This window comes from Helobdella robusta, assembly GCF_000326865.2.
Source record: "Helobdella robusta unplaced genomic scaffold HELROscaffold_36, whole genome shotgun sequence".
Classification (NCBI taxonomy): Eukaryota; Metazoa; Annelida; class Clitellata; order Rhynchobdellida; family Glossiphoniidae; genus Helobdella; species Helobdella robusta.
The window spans coordinates 562,864-583,577 of NW_008704742.1; the positions used below are offsets into that span (position 1 = coordinate 562,864).

A 20,714-nucleotide genomic window follows, 5' to 3' on the forward strand; every position below is an offset into this window, starting at 1 on the left:
TCAAAAAATAAAACGAACTAGCATGTGTACAAGCAAATAAGCATTTAAACGCATAGACATAAAAAATAAAGACTAAATAGAAGAATGAGTTCAATGATGGTTCTATTCTTTCATCATTAAATTAAAATTGCTTCGACAAATCAGTCAAACAATCATATGCAATTTAAGCTAAAATAATTGCTATTCAATATTAATTAGATTACATCTTTAAAAATTAACTTTCAATCAAATAGCTAAATTGAAGAACTTGTAATAACATTTTCGAAATTACTAAAATAAGCAATGTATAATTATCCTTAATTAATGTTATTATTTTTAATAAATAAATATATATTTTATTCATTCTCACGATCAAGTAATGGTTCATATAATGTGCTTATCTTTCCCATAATTTTTTTTTTCTTAAACTCATCTCAGCGTTGGTGGAAAGCTGGCGTGGCATTGAAATATTATTATGAAAGATGGGTGAGAAAGAATATGTGTAGATTGCGTTAATATTTGCTGACGGTTCTTTCAATTTTGCTTCAGATAAATAATTTTTCATCGTCGGAACGTTACCATGAAATAATCAGGTTTCCATGCGTTCATCTCTGCTATTTGCTCTTCTTTTTTATATTATTTGCCAGCGAAAGAATAAATGGAATTACAAAGCAAAAGAAAATGTTGACGGTGACGATGTAACGAAATCGTAAAGAGTTGTATAATATGTTTTATTGTAATATACCGAAAATCAACACTGGACAGTTTTGTGATTTTCATAAATGTTCGTTTGTGAAATTATTTTCAGTTAACAACCTTCGTGTGTTAGCATCGGATTGGATGAAGTGATCCAATACGGTAGCGATTGTTTGTGCAACCGTTTTTCATTAGATTACAATGTTCTCTGTTTCTGCTTTCGTTTGAGTTTCTTTCTTTCAGTATATCACCGCCATTCATAGTTCAACTTGGATTTCTGTGTTTTGTTCATGCTTTAATCTTGCCAACGAAAGTTGAGAATTTGTTGTTCAAATGCTAAATATGCTCTGCGCACAGTTCCGTGCTATAAGTGGTCGATCGTTTATGTTGTAAATATCTCAAATCTATTATAAAAAGCAAACAAATTCATTAAAGCCAATTTTTTTCGATATTATTAAATCTGAATTTTTCATCCATGTCTCTAAGTGTGGCGTTAATTTTTTATTATTCATTATTCCCCAATCATCATTGCAACAACATTTGATTCTAATTGTTCAATGTTTTAATTACTTTTTGCAATTATAGTTTCAAGATCGATTTCTTTTTTGAACTGGTTGTGTGGCTTTACGAGCAAGTTTTCTTGCTTCAGCTCTTGGAAATTATAAAATTGAATCAAATTATATTTAATTAGTAAGTTGTGTTATCAAGCATTAAAATGATGTTATTCAATTATCATTGCCATTTTATTTTATTATTTTGTATCTGTACCCAAGGATTTGTGGAGCGCCCCTATCGAACAACTTTAGAAGCCCTACCATCACTCAAGAATATTTAAAAAAATGATGTTTCAAACGTTTCTTAAAAATTTCGGCTCGTGTTGTTGAATTTCTTCAAATCTACATGTAGTCGTAGAGAGTTTCAGATTTTGTAGATGAAACAGAAAATCTTCTCTTTCCAAAACGAGACGAATTGAATTTTGGAAGCACAAAATCACCATTATCGGAGGATCTCAGTCGACTCCAATTTGCAATTCTTGAAACTAAAAGTAGTTTTTACTTCAAATAAGTTTGAGCGTCACCAGCAAGATTATCTCTGACTAGAAGAGTTAGTTTGAAAGCGATTCTTTCTGACATGCGGAGCCAGTGTGCATCATCCCTGATGTACGATTATATTGATATTGAAGCAAATTTTGAATAACCAGCAACAAGTCTTGCTGCAGTGTTCCAAACAGACTGCAAATCATTCACGAAAGGACAAGTTGACACAAAAGATAATCGCATTTCAGTTGTCAATTCTTCCACAGATAAAACTATTTATAACTGCTTTTGTTGACTTAACTGTCAAATGACGTCTGATTAATCTTATTCTGTGGATTTGGTAAAATTATTTCTGGCAAAGTTGACTAGTATGTTTTTCAACTAAAAGATGAGGATCCAGTATAACACCAAAATTCGTTACTGGATTTTTGTAGTCATTTAAACAACTGAGGCCATGCGACGTTCCCCTCGGCATATATTAAGTTTTTTTAACGTTGATTTTAAGCTTGTTTGATGACATCCAGCAACCAAAGAAATCCACTGCATTCGACACAGCAGGCAGATGATACTTGAAGTGATGAGTCAGATAGTTCAAACCCGTAGAGTTCATTACCATTAGCATAAAGATGACAACTAAGACCGGCTGCTTCGACGACGTTGACTATATCGCGGTGTACGTGATGTTTAGCGAAATACCAAGCAATGGGCTTTGTGGTACACCGCAGATCACTACTGAAGAAGCCGTTCTCAGACCACTTCTATCAACGCTGACAAATTAAGACCAGGCATGTACCTAAGAGCATTTCCATCAATATTGAATAAAATAGAAAATAAAATCTGATAGTCAACTGTGTCAAAAGCAGCACTTATATCGAAAAGTGCCAGTAATGTTATTACCGGCACCAACGGTGTCACAGACATCTGAAATCATCTTCAAAATTGCTGTTTCAGTTAAATGTGCTCAACAAAAACCAAATTAAACTTTTGGAAATAGTAAGTTTTTGTTCAGGTAAGCGAAAAGCTGGCAATCGATGATTCTTTTTTATGATTTGAAAACGAAGGTAAAGCTTGAAATAGATCTGTAGTTGGCCACAATGTTGTTAGCTAGACCAGGCCTTTTCAACTACTGTTTGACTACTGCAATCTATTGGGACTTGGATAACGTTGACGTTTGTAAGCATTTATTGACGAGGTTTTGTAAAAATAGCAGAAACGTATCAGCAAATTCCACTATGAGAAATGTTGTAATAGGGTCGAGGCAGTGTCTTTTGCTTGAAGTAGACAAAATGATTGTTTTTAGATCTGCCTCGGAATACTCTCAAACTAGTGGAAACAGCTATCTGTCAACTTGAATTCTAGCGGATGAACAATCTCATCAGCGATTGTTCTGATTTTGATTTTAGATGTGTTAAACTCTTTTGAGCTCTGATTGGTGAATCATTATTGTTATTATTATTATTATATATTTATAAAATTTGATAATTGTTTTTGTAGTTTAGTAAAAAGTTTCCAATATTATTATTATTTATTTATTGTAATAATATTATTATTTATTTATAGTGTTGGTTTAAAAAAAATCTCAAATTACTTTCACGAACGAAAAAAATCACAAACATGAAAAACTTTGAATCACATGGAACGCAATTATGTTCTTAAACTTTTTTTAAAGGATGCGGGTAGTGCTTTGCAAACCCTGGGAAACCACACAGTAATGTTTGTTACCCAGTAAGTAACACAGCAGTATTAAAAGTAATCAGTTCTTGATGCCTTTAGAAACTGCCGATTATTTTTCAGATTTATCCTAAAATTATTAAGGCAAAAATCTATTTATGACATTAAACATCAGAAAAGAAATTAAAAAAAATTAATATATGACCAATGCAGATCATTCAATGTTTAAAACTTAGATTAAAATTGATATATTTCATTTATACTTCGTTTTTATCTCCCACTCTAAGGTGGAGTTTCAGTTCTATTCACCATTTTATTTTTATAATGCTATGCAAGAAAAGTTTAACGTTTAACGACTGTCGATATATTGAGGTTTTAAAAAAATTATATTGAGTATTTTAAAAAGAGACGTGTAAAAGTTTTGAGATGGTAAGCTTCTCTTTCAAACAGAATAATGTTGTCAACTTTTCAAAAAAACTTTAAAAACAACTTTCTGTCAATAATAATTAATTCTCTACTTACTTCTAGTAAAAAAATTAATTAAATTTTAATTACGTTATTTTTGTTAAAAATTTATGAATTCATTGAAATTCACATTTTGAACACAATTGTTTTTATTTTGTTCTAAGTGGACTAACTGCACCCTTTCAAATTCTGTTCATCGTAATTATTTCCTCGCTTAGTTTGTAAAAAGCAAAATAATTTGTAGGATTTTTTAAAATTCATTAGTAGTAAAAACTCTCCTTCGTGGATGAAAATATTTGGTGTGACGAATGTTTTTGCAGTGCACACATTATACAGTTCTTAAAGCAGCTGCATGGAAGACAGGTGCATAGCAGGCTGATTCATTGAAGGTAGATGCATGGGAGCCAGGTACATTAAAGGCGGATGCATGGGAAGCAGATGCATGGGAGGCAGATGCAGGGAAGGCTGATGCAGGGAAAGCAGATGCATTGGAGCCAGATGCATGGGAGGCCGATGTTGGGAGCCAGATGCATGGAAGGTAGATACATGTGAGGTAGATGCATGGAAGGCTGATGCATGGAAAGAAGATGCATTGAAGGTAGATGCATGGGAGCCAGGTACATTAAAGGCGGATGCATGGGAAGCAGTTGCATGGGAGGCAGATGCAGGGAAGGCTGATGCAGGGAAGGCTGATGCAGAGAAAGCAGATGCATTTGAGCCAGATGCAAGGGAGCCAGATGCATGTGAGACCGATGTTTGGAAGGCTGATGCATGGGAGGCCGATGTTTGGGAGCCAGATGCATGGAAGGTAGATACATGTGAGGTAAATGCATGGAAGGCTGATGTATGGAAGGTAGATGCATTGGAGGCAGATGCATGGGATGCAGATGCATGGAATGCAGATATTAAAAATTTACACAAAAATTCTCTAAACTGTTTTCTATATATGCCAGCAAGTTGCATAACCACGCAAACGAGTAAAAACAAAACAAAAATAATGTCTAATTCAACCGTGCAGTGCAGATGCTGTGCAAATATTATGCAAGAACAGAAAAATTATTCACATGGACGTGAATCTTGTTTTGCACTATCAAATGTGGTTATACACGCGCAATTCATCATCACTTGGAGAGCTCCATCTTCCGTGTGGGCTCAGTTATTAATATTAACGCATCACACACGAGTGAAATTCAAACCATTTGAAATTTAAACACGGCACAAAAGAAAGTTGATCCGAAAACAAAAATAATTTATTTCATTTTAATATTTAACATTAACAGTGCGAACTTTTTAGATTTAACTCGCTTCCATTTCAACTTTTAATATTTGTCAATTAATTACTTTGGTTTATTGACATGTTTTTCATTTTTATATATTTTTGTGGGGAAACTCCATTAAATTCAGTTTTATTGAAAGCTATTTTTGCTATTTGTGAGGCCCAAATTTATATTATTTTGAAACATGATCATATACATTTTCATTTGACAACATCGAAATTGCACATAAAAATCTTTTCACAAAAAAGATACTTTGGCTCTTAATCAGTGCAAACAACACCCTAATTTTTTATAAGACAAATATACAACACTCGGAAGAGATGGGAGTATCACTGTTGTTATTGTTAGTAGAAATGTTTGATGAAAACATTTGCAGCTGTGGAATGATTACCAGTTGCAGTGGGATCCAAGCGAGTACGGAGCCATCAACGTCATCAGGATGCTCTCGCACAAAGTTTGGAAACCAGACATCGTCCTTTTCAATAAGTGATACAATTTTTTTTCATTATTAAAATTGAATTTCTCAATATTTAATTAAACTATTTCTTTTTTAAATTCCACTTTGCTAAATTTTTTTGTTAACAAGATATTTTTATGATGAACGAATGTTTTGTTTATTCAAAATATAATTAAATGCTCGCATGATTTTTTTTGCAAAACAATGTACGAAATTTTTCATCAAGTGACAGAGATATTTGCACACGTGCCACCAAGCAAATAGATTTGAGATGTGATGAATAAAGTATTTACTTAATATATATATATGTCCTCCCAACCGAAGTGTTTGTATTACAAATGTTTTATTGAATTCACAAAGAATTATTAGCACACAAGTTTTCGTACTTCAGATGCTTTAAGAAGAAAACTTGCTCGCCATTCGAGGTCCTTCATTGAAGAGATATTCATTCATAGAATTTTTTAAACATCTACTAATACAAAATGCAAAAATAATGTTTTTAGAAATTTATAATCACGATTTTTGAAATAAAATGCATGAAAAGAGTTTAAAATTTGTTACTCAAAACCTGATCATAAGGTATAAATGAATCCAGGACCATAAATTTGAAGCAAAAATGTACGTGATTCATGAAGATAACTTTGAAATAAAAATGAACAGTGCAGACGGTAGGTATGAAGTTTCTTATAAACCGAACGTCGTCATATTCAGCAGTGGAGAAATACTCTGGATCCCACCAGCCATCTACAAAAGTTCTTGCACCATCAATGTTCAATATTTTCCATTTGATGAGCAAAGATGCCTCATGAAGTTCGGCAGTTGGACTTTCAATGGAGACCAGGTTACTTTACGATTAGGATGCTGGAAATTGTGTGAGTAGTTATTTACTACGATTAGTTGGGCCTAACTACTAAATATCAACCAATTGCTGGCTTTTCAAATTTTTCGATAATTATGAATTAAATTGTTTTACACTTTTTTTATATCAACTTTACAGAAATGCATGTTATTTATGTATTATTTGAATGAAATATTTTTTCAACATTACATGATAACTTTTTATAGAATTTGTGATATCCACATGAGAAATGTTTCTTCCTGGCATGCTATGGGTGACTACAGTTAAACGTACGAACACTCATTTTGTGCAGCTATTGAAATATCGCGCTAACATTTGCTCAAAGTGTTTCTGAAACATTTGGATAAGTAGAACAAGACAGATTTGACCCAATGCTTGAAAAACATTTTACAAAATGTTTTATATACAAGCATGAAAACCAAACAAATAGGCACACAACGTTTCTAAACTACATTTTCCCTTGTTTGAAACCATCAATTGTTTCCTATTTGAGCATGAATGCAAATAAGCTATTCAATACTGGACTTTGAGTTTTCTACAATTGAGATACCAGCAGTCATAAACTGAGAGCATTAATTTATTTTCTCAATGTTGATTTTTTTTTCTTGAAACAAACGTGGATGCGTTTGATGCCTTGTGCAACAATGAAATGATTTGAAATAATTTCCCGTCGTAACAAGCCTCCCTTCGTTCAAAATATAAAAGCATAAAAAAATAATAATTGTGCTAAAAATTAAAAAATAATCCTGTTCACATATTATGGAATGATGCATATACATTTTGTGCATAATTAAAATTAGTTTGAACAAAATTGCAACAGCAAGGACTTTACATTATTACGTTCTTTCAAACGTGTTCATTATGCTCCTGGCCTCTTTTGTTTCCAATTTGATTTATAAAATAGTTAGGCTCCTCTTTAACTTTCTGCTGGCGTGTTAAACATAAAATGTTGCTTCAGCTGTCGTTTAAATGTCGTTTATGGATCTATTTCGTCTATTAGAAATTAGAACTGTGCGTGGTTTTGTGCAGTGCATGTCATTCCCAGCTTACTTGGTAATAATTTTACTATTAAAATTAATTGAATTCCTCAAATTATTTAAAAAAATTTCAATTCAATATAAATGTTTCTCTCAACTTTATAGAGTTTTTTCAATTGAAAAGTTGGTTCTTATGTTTGAACGTAGTTGCTTCATAATTCAAAATTAATTAGGTGATTAGTATTGTTTAATCAATTAGGCACCAGATAGAGTTGTTTATTAATGATCAATTCTAATGCAAACCAAACTTGTATAATAATTTGTTGACCTATATTCGCGCCAGCTACAGCTAAAATAAACGCTAGCAAAGTTAATAAAGAGGGGCTCAGATAAATTTTAGATAATAATAAAAATGGTTATTTGCTTGTTCAATACCGCAAAATAAGTAAATAAAAAATGTTTTTTTTATTTTAACATCGGGGGTTTGTTTGAACTACAGCACAACTTGGAGCGATCAGTGATGCAGTGTTTATACGAATTTAAAATTGCTAATAAATATTCAGCCCAACAAACATTACAGCTGGATAACATTATAATTTTTGAAACTCGCATTCAAATCAGGCGTTCTGGATTGGTACGAAGGTCAACGAAAAAGGGATCCAAGGGACCTCGTTGAACAGCGGAATTGGGAAATCATCGGCAGTCCAGGAGTGTAACATCGGAACGGGGGATACCTGGAGCACCATTCACAGGCCATGATCACATTCACATTGAGAATAAGACGCCAGACTTTGTTTTACACAGTAAATCTCATCATTCCCTGCGTACTCATCAGCTTTTTGAGCGTCTGTGTGTTCTACCTGCCCGCAGATGCAGGCGAGAAAATGACGATGTGCATATCAATTCTGCTGGCTTTGGTCGTCTTCTTGCTTCTCGTTTCAAAAATTTTACCTCCAACTTCAGCCACATACCCCCTATAATCGAAGTATCTCTTTTTCACTTTATAAATGAACATCATCACTATCGTCATAACAGTCATCATTATCAATTGGAATTTTAAGACACCACGAACACATACACTCCCAAACTGGCTAAGAAAAATATTTTTGCATTGGTTGCCATACGTTTTGTTCATGAAAAGACCAAAAATTCATTTGCGAAAATGCCAAGGAAAATTTCAGATTAGAAACAACACTGTTGAAGCCGGTGATGGAAGGAAGGCAAGCGAACATCGTCGAAACGTCGCTGCAAACCAATCCCGACAATCAGTCACAAAAAATCCACTCCTGCGTTTATTCAAAATAAATTATTCAAAAACTACGACTACCACAAATAAACTGCAAACAGTTTCAATAAATGTCCAAAAATACTCGCCAGATGTCAGAATGAACGAAAGTTTGTGTAACAGACGTTGTCAGTCATCTGAGCGTCTGAACGGCAGAAGTGCGTGGATGATGAGTTCTCAGGGGATGATGAGTTGTGAGGTGCCTGCCTACAGAGTGGCCGGCGATGAAGAGGGGGTGGATGAAAGCGCTTCGTGCAACTTGAAATACTTTTTAAGCGATTCAAGCCTCTATAACGGTAATGAAGATTGCAGAAACCCTCATTATTTCAATAACAACTATTGTTTGATCAACGTGAAGGATGACGGTGCCACCAACGAACCTTCAAACATCAAACAATCCACTGCCGGTCCTTCTTCACGACGGCTCCTATACCATCAACAACTGAACTGTCCACCACATCAACTACAGCAACGACTTCATCAAACCGTTGATGACTATCGACTTACCAGTAAACAAATTTACAGAAACACAAAACAGTTTTCGTCATCAGACAATTTGTACAATTTCAAAAATTTGAATTCTTCAACGCTCCACAAACCCTGCAACACCTCCACGATGATGTTTCCTGACTATCACGCCAATTCTGTTCGACTGAAAGACAGGACTGTGAGATTCATGGATAGAAAACGTTCTGTTGTTGGTGATCAGGAGAGCCAGGCAGCAAGAGGATCAGACCTGGTGCATTGCAGACCTGCTGGCAATCTAAATAATTTTAACAACATAGCACAGCTCTGTAGTTCTTCAAACCATCCACCACTTGCTGAACAACATATACCAAGACATCATTTTGATGTTCTCAACAATGTCGACAATAACATCAACGACAACAACTACAATGACGACAACAATAGAAGTAATTATTTTAATTTTCGAAATATGACAGCAGAAACTTCGAAGGCAATTGAAGCAGTACGATTCATAGCTGACCACCTAAGAAGCGAGGACGCGTACGACGAGGTATCTCGATATAACGATGCTTCCTTCATTCATTCACTTGATGTAAACTTATTAGACATGTATATTAATTTTAATTTTTACACGATGTTATTGTTTCACATACAATCTAAAGTAAAAAACACTTCAATTTAAAAGTAGCGATTTAAGTTTAGCTTTAAAAGTAGCGTCACTATCAAAACTGCTACCGCTCAACTAAAGAATTAGCGATACCGCTAAGGAAATGTAGAGGCACTGCATTAAGTAACGCTGTTTTGCTATTTTCAACCCTGTTGACATTTTAAAAAATACTCAAATTGATGTTTTTTTTACAAATCATTTTAACATTAGCATAATTACTTAAATTTTGGATAATTTTTCGTAACTAGAGCATTTGTAGCTTATGCGTAAACCCAGCACTGCCGATTAGGCTGAAAATTCGCATAGGTGCTTGCTCATTTCCGACAAAAATGCATGATGAATTAATCAACAGATTTGATTCAAGTAACGAATAGATTAATAAAATAAATTAATATACGCTCTGACAATTAAATTATGTCATTATGTCATGAAGTGATGGCGCGGACAACATCTTAAAGTTAGAGGTGTTTTTTTAAAACCATTTGCAGCTAGCAAGTAAAAAATACACATAAATGTTACAATATAATTAATAGACGTAAGTTGTAAGAATGTAGTTTTTTTTAAATCGATTTTTCTTTAACATTTTTTTATTTTAAATGTTTATTACACAATTTATTTGAAGATATTGGACGACTGGCGCTACATAGCCTCAGTGATAGATCGGCTCCAACTCATCATCTTCCTCATCGTCACTATCGCGGGGACTGCCGCCATCTTGTTCAATGCTCCCCACATTTTTGAATTTGTGGACCAAGAAGAAATAAGGAAAAGAATCATGGACAGTAGTGATGGAACGCTTGAGTGAAATGTTTTTTAATCGTTGTGATCGTGAAATATTTTTGGCCTGTATTAGTCGTTATTATGAGAATAATTACAAAAATTGTCTTATTGTTTGTTATATATGGTATATTTTGTTTAATATGGAAATTAAATTAGATTTCTGGATCATTTTAATTGAACTAAATAATTTTTTGTTCGTTTGATACATTTTATCGTTTTATCATTAATTCTGTTAATCACTTCTCTAGTTTATGGTGCTTGCTATTTAATATTTTCAATTTTTATTCGTTTAATATGCATGCATGCATTTTTTATTTTATTTTTCTTTATTTCATTATAATTTATTTCATTTTTGTTCTTCCCGTGATTATTTGTTTTTGAGAGTGAAAATTTAATGAAACTGTTGTTATCCGAATTCATTCTGCATGATGAATCCGGATAAAAACAGTCTCTTTAAATTTTCATAACGTACTTGGATAATTATATTTTCAACAAAATGAACAATTTCCAGAAAAATTTAGTAAGGAAAATTAAAAAGACAAACTTTAAATTGATTAATGCCAACAATTCGGTAGAATTCATACATAATTATACATACATAATTATAATAATTTTAATATATTTATTTATAATAATTTTGACAATAATTTATTTTGCCAGAAAAAGCAAGGAGACGTAAAAGTTCAGAAGAACTTTTACGTCTCTTTTACGTTCCCCGGTAAATTATGAGAAATAAAACATAAAATAGAATATAAACTATGAAAAGTATGAAAATGAATTATGTATATATGATATATATACGTAACAAGAGCTTATGAAGCTAGAAACTGATTCAATCATTATCAAAAACAGTGTCATCCCGTTTTGCCAAAAAGCTACTAGTCTGGGATTTATTCTAGATTCCAATCTGTCAATGAAAGATCACATTAGAATGCTTTCCGTTGAATGCATGTACCAAATAAGAAAGCTCAATCAAATACGTAGATCTCTTGACACTACTACGTTGCAGACTCTGGTTCATGCCTTCGTGCACTCACGAATTGATTATTGTAATAGCCTGTTTTACGAATTACCTGATAAACATTTAGCTGTATTACAGTCATTGCAGAATCGTGCTGCAAAGGTTGTTGTCGGCGGTTTAAAATATGATCACGTATCACCAATACTGAAACAACTGCACTGGCTAACCGTAAAAAAAAGAATAATCTTCAAAATATCAACTCTAGTCTACAAGTCAATAACTCGTCTTGCACCACCTTATTTGTCCGAAATGTTTGCAAAGAAGTTGGCACCTCCTTCTGGAACGCATTGAGGTCTCATGATCTGAACCTGCTGCTAGTCCCAGTTTCGTGTCTTCATACGGGGTCTCGTAACATCGCCGTCTTGGGACCGTCTGTTTGGAACAATTTGCCTGCCTTTCTAAGAGATCCGGAGTTGAACCTGCCTGATTTTAAAAGAAAACTGAAAACTTACTTATTTTCGTTGTAATTCATCGAACTGACTTGTTTTAGTTATAACTGAGTGATTTATATAGTTTATTGTGCGATGTTAGATTAAGGAAATAATGAAGACTGTGTTTTTTTTTTTCTTAAAATTTTTTTTTTTGTTGAAATGCACTGATAACTCTTTATTTATGTTGATTATGCCATGATATTTTTTTTTATAGCGCTTTTGAGATCCTTTGAATTAGCGCTTTGTTAAATTTTTCATTAATAATAATTAATAATAATAATTATATATATTTGTGTGTGCGTGTGTATATGTATCAATATATATACATATATATACACAATGTATTTTATTATATATATACAATGTATTTTATTATATATATATATATATATATATATATATATATATAATGAGTTTAGACTAGCATAAATACAATTATTTATAAAGATCACTGCGTTTTCGGCATTATTTAACTTGTTGTTGAGTTTAACTCAACTAAAAGTTAAATAACGCAGTGATCTTTATAAATAATTATATGTATATATATATTTTATATATATATATATATATATATATATATATATATATATATATATATATATATGCTGGTAATAGACCATATTTTATATATATATATACATATATAAACATATGATAAAATTTGCTATATTTATATATATATATATATATATATATATATATATATATATATATGATCAAAACTGTCAGAAATGCAATTATTATTGATGAATATCACAGCATACAAAACTATATATATATATATATATATATATATATATATATATCAATTGCAGTATTTTTTAGCTTTCCAATGTTTTTAGTTATATTAGTTATATATCCACCTCTCCATTCGTTCGTTCTTTCATTCATTAATTTATCAGCTTTTCTTGGAAGAGAAGATTTTATTTTGGTAACAATAAGTGTTAATTTTTAATAGAATTCTTCGCGCCCATTACTTCTTTATGTTTATGTTTATGCTTATGTATTTAATGCATCTTGCAAATTTGAGAACTTGAATGAAACCGAAAGTCGCAGCCCAATATTCTGAGGATTCTTAAATTATTTTCATGGATATGATGCTGATTGGATTTGTTAAAATTTGTTGACATGCAGAATATGTGACCAATACATTTTATACGTGACATTCAATTAAATTATTTGCAGTGCTGTAAAAAATGTTTAAGTCTTAGTATTTTCAGGTTCCATATAAAGTTTTTACTTTTTATTTCTGAATTTTTTTTCAAAAATCATTTATCAAAATAATTCTAAACAAAAATGCAAAATGAAATATAAATTAAATATTTTTAAATATGGCTTGGTGGGATATTTTTTAAGATGTGCTGAAAATTTATGTAAAAATCAAGATGAAAGAATAAATTTAAAATTAAAATAAATGTTTTGAGTCTTTTCTAGAACTGAATTTTTCATTTTAAAAGAAATGATAAGCGGAAAAATATGTTTTATTTTAAAAATTTTAAAAAACTCAACTTATCCTAAATAATTATCCTTATTATAATTAATTAATTAATTATGTCAACCGAAAAAATATCATTCATTCATCGTAATATGGGAAGAAGATTATTGAGCCCAATTATCTCTATCGGTTTGTGGCTTATGGTAATGTGGTAGTACTTTTTAAAAAACATTCACAAGATCAAAAACATAATTAATTTTATAAGTTATAATTAAAAAATATTCATCCTATCGAATAAAATTTATTAATTTAATAAATTTTCTTTATCAATTAAAAAATCTATTTGATGACTTTAATACAGAAATTGAATTATTATATTCGAGCTAGAGCAACTGCAAAAAATAAACAGGTAACCTTGCAGGACTGAGCAAAATGATGATTATCGAAAACAAAAAATTTTGAAATTTCTTTCCCATTAGTCTTTCAACGTGTCATAACATAACCAACCACACCGAAGATACACGTGATGATTTATTTGGCGGAGTTGAAGCTGAACGTGTGCAATGTCGTGTGTCGGGCATTTGTTTGTGACATTGTCATCCATTCGCCAGAAATTAATCATCGGTGAAACTCCCGACGATTATCGTTTGGACGGTTGCAAAATATGATGCGCGATGTTTGCGCGTCCCCTCGAATGCGTGCGTGGATGTTGGCGGAGGTGATGTGGAGTGCGTGTTAAGAAATGACTCCGTTTGTAGATCCATTAAATAACGGGTTGATTATTTTGACGTTCTATGACAGTGGTATGGGAGGGGAGAGACCGTATCATCAACAATGAAACTATCATCAACGATGAGACTGTATCATCAACGATGAGACCGATCATCAATGTATCATAAAATAAATGATGAGACTCTTCCATAAATGGTGGAACTGTATCACCGATGATGACGCCGCATCAGTAATGATCCTATCAACCTCTTATTTTTCTTTGTTATATAAATTTTGCCAAAAGATTGTTTTGTGTACTTTTGGTTAAATAAGTTTTTTTTATTATTCTTTAAAAATCAGGATCTGACAGACGCAGAAACTGTAACAACATGCAAGGCAGTAGTACAAAATTAAACAAATAAGTGAGTAAATAAATACAAAAAGTGAGGAAGAAAAATGTTAGAACATGAAAAGTGAAATAAGTTAGAATAAATTAAATAATAATAATAATAAAAGAAAAGTAATTGACAATGAAATATAAGATGAAGTAACGGCAAATTAATAGACTAGATAATGACTTAGTAAATGATAAAGTTCTAATGAGTATTAATATGTTTGATGATGAAGTTGAAAATGGAAATTAGACTATTTTATCTAAATTAACATGAAATAAAAATTGTATACCAGCCAACATTTTGTCTAAATTTGAAATGAGTATGTAGATTGTGTTTGAAACGTTTTAGAGTTGAGTAATGCTTTATTTTATAATGAGATAACTTTAACATCGACCGGATATTCAGAAGAATTCCGTTCATTGTGGATTTTTGTTAATTTTACATTAACTACTTCAACCAACATATAGAACTGCCACTTCACATACATTCAAACATTTTTTGTTCAAAACCATCGTATCATCGATTATTTCTTATTAAAATGGTTCACAATACAAATATTAATTTTGTGTTGGCAATTAATCAGTTAGTCACCGAGTTAGCTCGGTCAGTAGAAGTGACTTGTCTCGCACTGTTATTACTCGGTGGCGAGGTTCGAATGCTGTCTGTCCGACACTCAAGGACCATCATACCAGTGTGATGCGGTGCCTGCGCGTGCATACGTAATGTGTATGTGCGTCGTGTGGTGTGGATGGTGTACAGCCTTTGCTGCCCGAAAGTTTAATTATACGTCTAGAATAACGTGTAAGCAGTTCTGCGTTTGAAGATTTACATTATGAAGCATACAAAAAATTAGTGCAGCAACCGTCACTACATCATGCACTGCATGCATAATGCACGCAAAAACAGTACAGGCACACATATTGGTAGCGAGGCACTGATGAATACAAAACAAGACAACACAGTGCAACACATTGAAAAATGCAAACACGTTACAAACACTGCATACAACACGACAAATCATTCTACATACAACGCATTATTGTACATACAAACAAAACACCACAACACACATCACATTACACGGAACATTACAAAGCACATTACATACAACATTACAACTTACATTACGTACAAAACAACAACACAGATTACATGGGACACAACAACAACACACATTACATACAATACAAGGCACAGCTCAACACAGTGCATCTGCATGTTGCATGCTAGGAGGCAGCAACGAGCCATCGAGAGCGCATGGCTGCCAGCTCTGCATTATGCATGTGTCGATAGACGCCCACACACACGAATGCGCAAATTTAAAGAAACTTATCTGTATACAATATACATGCATACATGTCGTTAATTATCACTTATATACGTATATAAATATATTTAGTAAAATGTTATATGTATATAAATATTTTAATAAAATTTTTGTTAATAAGAATAGAGTTTCAAGTTTTAACAGACTCAATTTCGGTGATGAAAATTTACTAGGACAAATTGAAAAATAAGAATATATGTTGATAAACGCTAATAAATCGGTGGAATTTATTACATACTTTTTTCTTCTAGCAGTAATATATATATATATATATATATATATAATATATATACATATATATATATATTAAATATGTATATATATATGTATACATATATATATTTTTACAATTAACGCCATTAACGCCAAACATTCGGTAGAATTTATAAAATACTGTAAAATTATGGTCTATTACCGACATATATATATATATATATATATATATATAATATTATATATATATATACATACATACATAGCTGCTAGCTGTTGGTCAATTGTTTTTTGCTGTTGATTTTTGGCGTTTTTTCGAGTCGTTTTTCAGTATTTTCGGTTGACTTCTGGACGGACTATTCACTTTAGTTTCAGAGAATTCAATTTTTCGGTTAATATCGATATTATAGGGGTTTTTGTTAATTTTTTAAGTTGAATTAATTTTCATTTTTTGATATATTCGTTTTAAGCTGCGTTGTACAATATTCAGGTTGTTAGTGATTGGACAATTGCTAGCATGCCGAATGCTAATGATAGAGTGTGCACTTGTTGTAAAAATGAAATTAAAAGAACTGAAAAAGAATTACAATGCAGTTCATGCAAATTTCATGTGCACACAAAGTGTGTAAACATATCTGATTCTTATTTACCTGTGTTTAAAATGAAACATGTGAAATTTCATTGCGATGGCTGTCTGGAAATTTTCGAAAATTTTGACAATGCTTTAGTAAATGTTGATAGACATTTTGTAAAATCTGCAGTTGAAATTGCTGCTATTCGTGAATCAAACAAACAGCTCATTTCTGAAGTAAATGAAATGAAACAATTGTTGAATAATTTTGGAAAAGATAGTGTGGCCGTCGGTCCTGAGTTTGCTAAAGAAATGGATATAATGAAAAAAGAGTTGAAGGTTAGCTTTGCTGATGTTGTTAAAGGTGAATTTAAAAATGAAATAAAATCCGTCAATACTGAGGTCATGAATGTAAGTAGAAAATTAGATGAGGAGAGTGAGCGGAAAAAGAGAGAAAATATATTAGTATTTGGTCTTAAGGAACAAGGTACAATAATTGAGGAAAAAAATGTTTTATTAAAAATATGTAAAGAATTGTCATGTGATTTAATTGAAAATACTAATGATTTCAAAATAAGTAGACTGGGAATAAAAGGTGAGTCACCACGGCCTATGTTGGTTGCTGTCAGAAATAGCAATACCAAAACTGCCATCATGAAAAATTTGTTCAAAATCAAATCATTTGATTCTGATTTGAATAAAATTATAATTAGACATGATTTGACAAATGATTGTACTATGACCCATACAGCTAACGATTTTGTTGAATTTTTCATTAAAAAAATTGAAGGGATAAAAAACAATATATCTGTAGCTGGAGAGCCTACTATAAAGTGTAGGTCTAATGTTGACATAAAATTTTGTGAATTTTCGCGGGTATCGCAGTCTGAAGTTAGAACCTTTGTAATTAGTTCTCCGTCAACCTCTTGTATGATTTATTGTATGCTTGCTAATATTTTTAAACAATATATAGATTATTTTTTGCCCTATTTTACGGAATTAATTAATTTGTGTCTGTCAACAGGCACATTTCCAGCTATTTATAGGCATGCAATTAATATTCCTCTTCAGAAGCATGCGTCTTTAGACATGAATGAACTTAAAAGTTTTCGACCTGTCTCAAATTTAACTTTTATTTCGAAGGTTTTGGAAAGAATTGTTCATATTTAAATCTAAAGTATTTAAATGATAATAACTTTTTTCCAAATAATCAATCTGGTTTCAGACGCTTTCATTCGACGGAGACGGCCTTGTTACAGGTATTGTCGGAACTTTTTGAGGCTTCTGATCGCAATCAGGTCTCTCTTCTGACTCTACTTGATATGAGTGCCGCATTTGACTGTGTGAATCATGATACACTGTTACGTCGATTATGTTTAAGTTACGGTGTCTGTGACTTAGCTTTGGAATTTTTCAAATCTTATTTGTGCAAACGTACCCAGCAGGTTTATTATAATAATTCTTGGTCAAATACAGTTGATGTTTTGTCTGGGGTTCCCCAGGGGTCTGTCTTAGGCCCGCTTCTTTTTACGTTATATACAGCCGATATTATGTATCTCATTGATGAATTTTCTTTAAAGGGTTTTGCTTATGCAGATGATGTTCAGATAATTGCAAGTGCGGCGACTGGGGAGTTTGATTTTCTGATTGAAAGAATGTTGGATTGTTTGGGTGCATTGGATAGGTGGATGGGTTTGAATGGTATAAAATTGAATCGGGAAAAAACTCAGCTGGTACCAGTTGGAACTTGGCAGCAAACCTCTAGGATTAACGTTGATTTTGTGAAAATAAGTGACATGATTATTGATTTTGGAAAAATGGCTACAGTTTTGGGTTTTAAAATAGATAAAAATCTATGTATGGGTGAACATATAAAGGTTTTGGTAAAATCTTGTTCATTTCAATTGCGGCAATTGTATCGAATTAAAAAGAGTTTGAACAGATCAACCATGGTTACTCTGATTCATTCGTTCATACATTCTAGATTGGACTATTGTAATAGTTTGTTTTATGATGTTTCGAAACATGAGATTGCTAAGTTGCAGATGGTTCAGAATAGAGCTGCAAGAATTGTTGTTGGTGCTAGTCGTGTTGAACATATTAACCCAATTCTGTCGGAATTGCATTGGTTGCCGGTCAGCAAAAGAATTGTTTTTAAAGTCTGTGTTTTGGTTTACAGATGCTTAAACGGATTGGCTCCGCAATATCTGTCCGAAATGTTGATTGACAGATCATCGATTTCTTTAAAAACTGGCCTACGATCAGATCGGGGAAACTTGTTAGTGGTCCCGGTTACTAAATTAAAGATTGCATCACGTAGTTTTGCAGTTTATGGACCAAGGCATTGGAATGAACTTCCATATTTTTTGCGCCGGTCTGGTCTGACACTTCCCCAGTTCAAGAGTCAATTGAAGACATATCTTTTTTCCTTTTAGAAAATTGCCATAGTTGTAAAGCGCCTATGAGAATGTTTTTAATAGGCGCTATATAAATGATCATATAATTATAATAATAATATATATATATATAAATTCTTGTTAGTCTTTTCAATTTTCTATCCAAGTTCATCATGAAACTTTAATGAAACTTTTTCCAGAAAATTCTAGTATGGAAAATTGAAAAAACAAACTTTAAATTGATTAACGGAACGCCAACAATTCGGTATAAGTCATACAATATATATATACATAATATATTGAGTGTACATGTGTGTTACATTCCACATAATATTAAATATGTACACGCAGAGTATAATAGTATCTGTACACTTCTGTACAATCGATTGTGACTGCGGCTGAATATATTGAGAAATGGAAACGTCTGCACGCTGAACGATTGTGTGTGGTTGTATTATTGTGTGTAGTTGTGTGTGGTTGTATATACTTGTGTGTAGTTGTGTGTGGTTGTATATACTTGTGTGTAGTTGTGTGTGGTTGTATATACTTGTGTGTAGCTGTGTGTGGTTGTGCGCGGTTGTGTGAGGTTGTGTATAGTTGTGTGCGGTTGTGTGTGGAGTAAGAGCATTACACTGCATATAGATTTTTGCATTAGGAACACTATATTTTATTATGCTTATTAATCGTGAAATGTTTCAAAAAGTTTTCTCTGATATAAAGTTCGAAAGCTTACGATCACAACATACTTACATGCATTTTTTATGGATATAACGAACGCAAATATAACGACTTTTCGATAAAAAATTGATAAAAAAATTCGTTATATTTTTTCGTCGTATTTTAGCGTACTTTGAAAAAATTTTGATTTTTTGAAGATTATAATTGAGCAGATGACAGTTGAAAGAATTGCAATTTGAAAGATAAAGCAGGCTATGAATTTGACAGACCAACACATTATTCAAAAATAAAGTAGATCAGTTCCTCTTTGATAGATAGATTTGATGGATTGATGGAAACGTGAGGTGCTAGTTATTGACTGGAGATTAAGCAACGGATTTTTCTTAACCATTAATTTTTCAATATTATAATATATATATATATGTATATATATATATATATTTATAGCGGTGCACGCTGATGTTTGAGCTTGCATGTGATATAACGTTCTTTTACCTTTAATATATATTTCTATATATGTATGCATATATATATATATACATATATATATATATACATAATACATATATGTACATAATACTTATATATATATGTATATACAAATAAACTTATATATATATATATATACAAATAGATTTATCTCGTCATGTAAATCACGTGTGATGATGCATGATGCTTTAACAGTTTTCCGTTTTTACGAATAAAAGTTAAGCACCTTTATCTGATCCTCATTCCTCAATTTTTGTCACACAATCATTTGTTAAATTATTTAATTTTACTAGATTCAATTATTTTTGTAACGTTAAATTATCTGAAGAGCATTGAAAATGAAGAAAAGGTTGCATGCTTATTTGTGTCTGAACTGCTGATGTTGTCACAAACCATCAACATCGACCAACAACACATGCTCAAAAATTG

The 20,714-nt window shown here is 32.0% G+C and overlaps 3 protein-coding genes across 3 annotated transcripts; all 3 read left to right on the forward strand.

Moving 5' to 3' along the window:
- Positions 1-4,350: 4,350 nt before the first annotated feature.
- On the forward strand, positions 4,351-5,615 carry HELRODRAFT_176036 (hypothetical protein; the record flags this gene model as incomplete). Its single annotated transcript, XM_009023386.1, has 2 exons — positions 4,351-4,947; positions 5,502-5,615. 2 exons carry the CDS (start codon positions 4,351-4,353, stop codon positions 5,613-5,615), a joined length of 711 nt encoding a protein of 236 aa, XP_009021634.1.
- A 583-nt stretch (positions 5,616-6,198) lies between these two features.
- HELRODRAFT_176037 (hypothetical protein) lies at positions 6,199-8,177 on the forward strand (the record flags this gene model as incomplete). The annotated part of the gene is made up of 2 exons (XM_009023387.1): positions 6,199-6,423; positions 8,040-8,177. The coding sequence occupies 2 exons, from the start codon at positions 6,199-6,201 to the stop codon at positions 8,175-8,177; spliced, it is 363 nt and encodes a 120-aa protein (XP_009021635.1).
- A 626-nt stretch (positions 8,178-8,803) lies between these two features.
- Positions 8,804-10,643, forward strand: HELRODRAFT_176038 (hypothetical protein; the record flags this gene model as incomplete). Its single annotated transcript, XM_009023388.1, has 2 exons — positions 8,804-9,721; positions 10,461-10,643. 2 exons carry the CDS (start codon positions 8,804-8,806, stop codon positions 10,641-10,643), a joined length of 1,101 nt encoding a protein of 366 aa, XP_009021636.1.
- Positions 10,644-20,714: the final 10,071 nt, after the last annotated feature.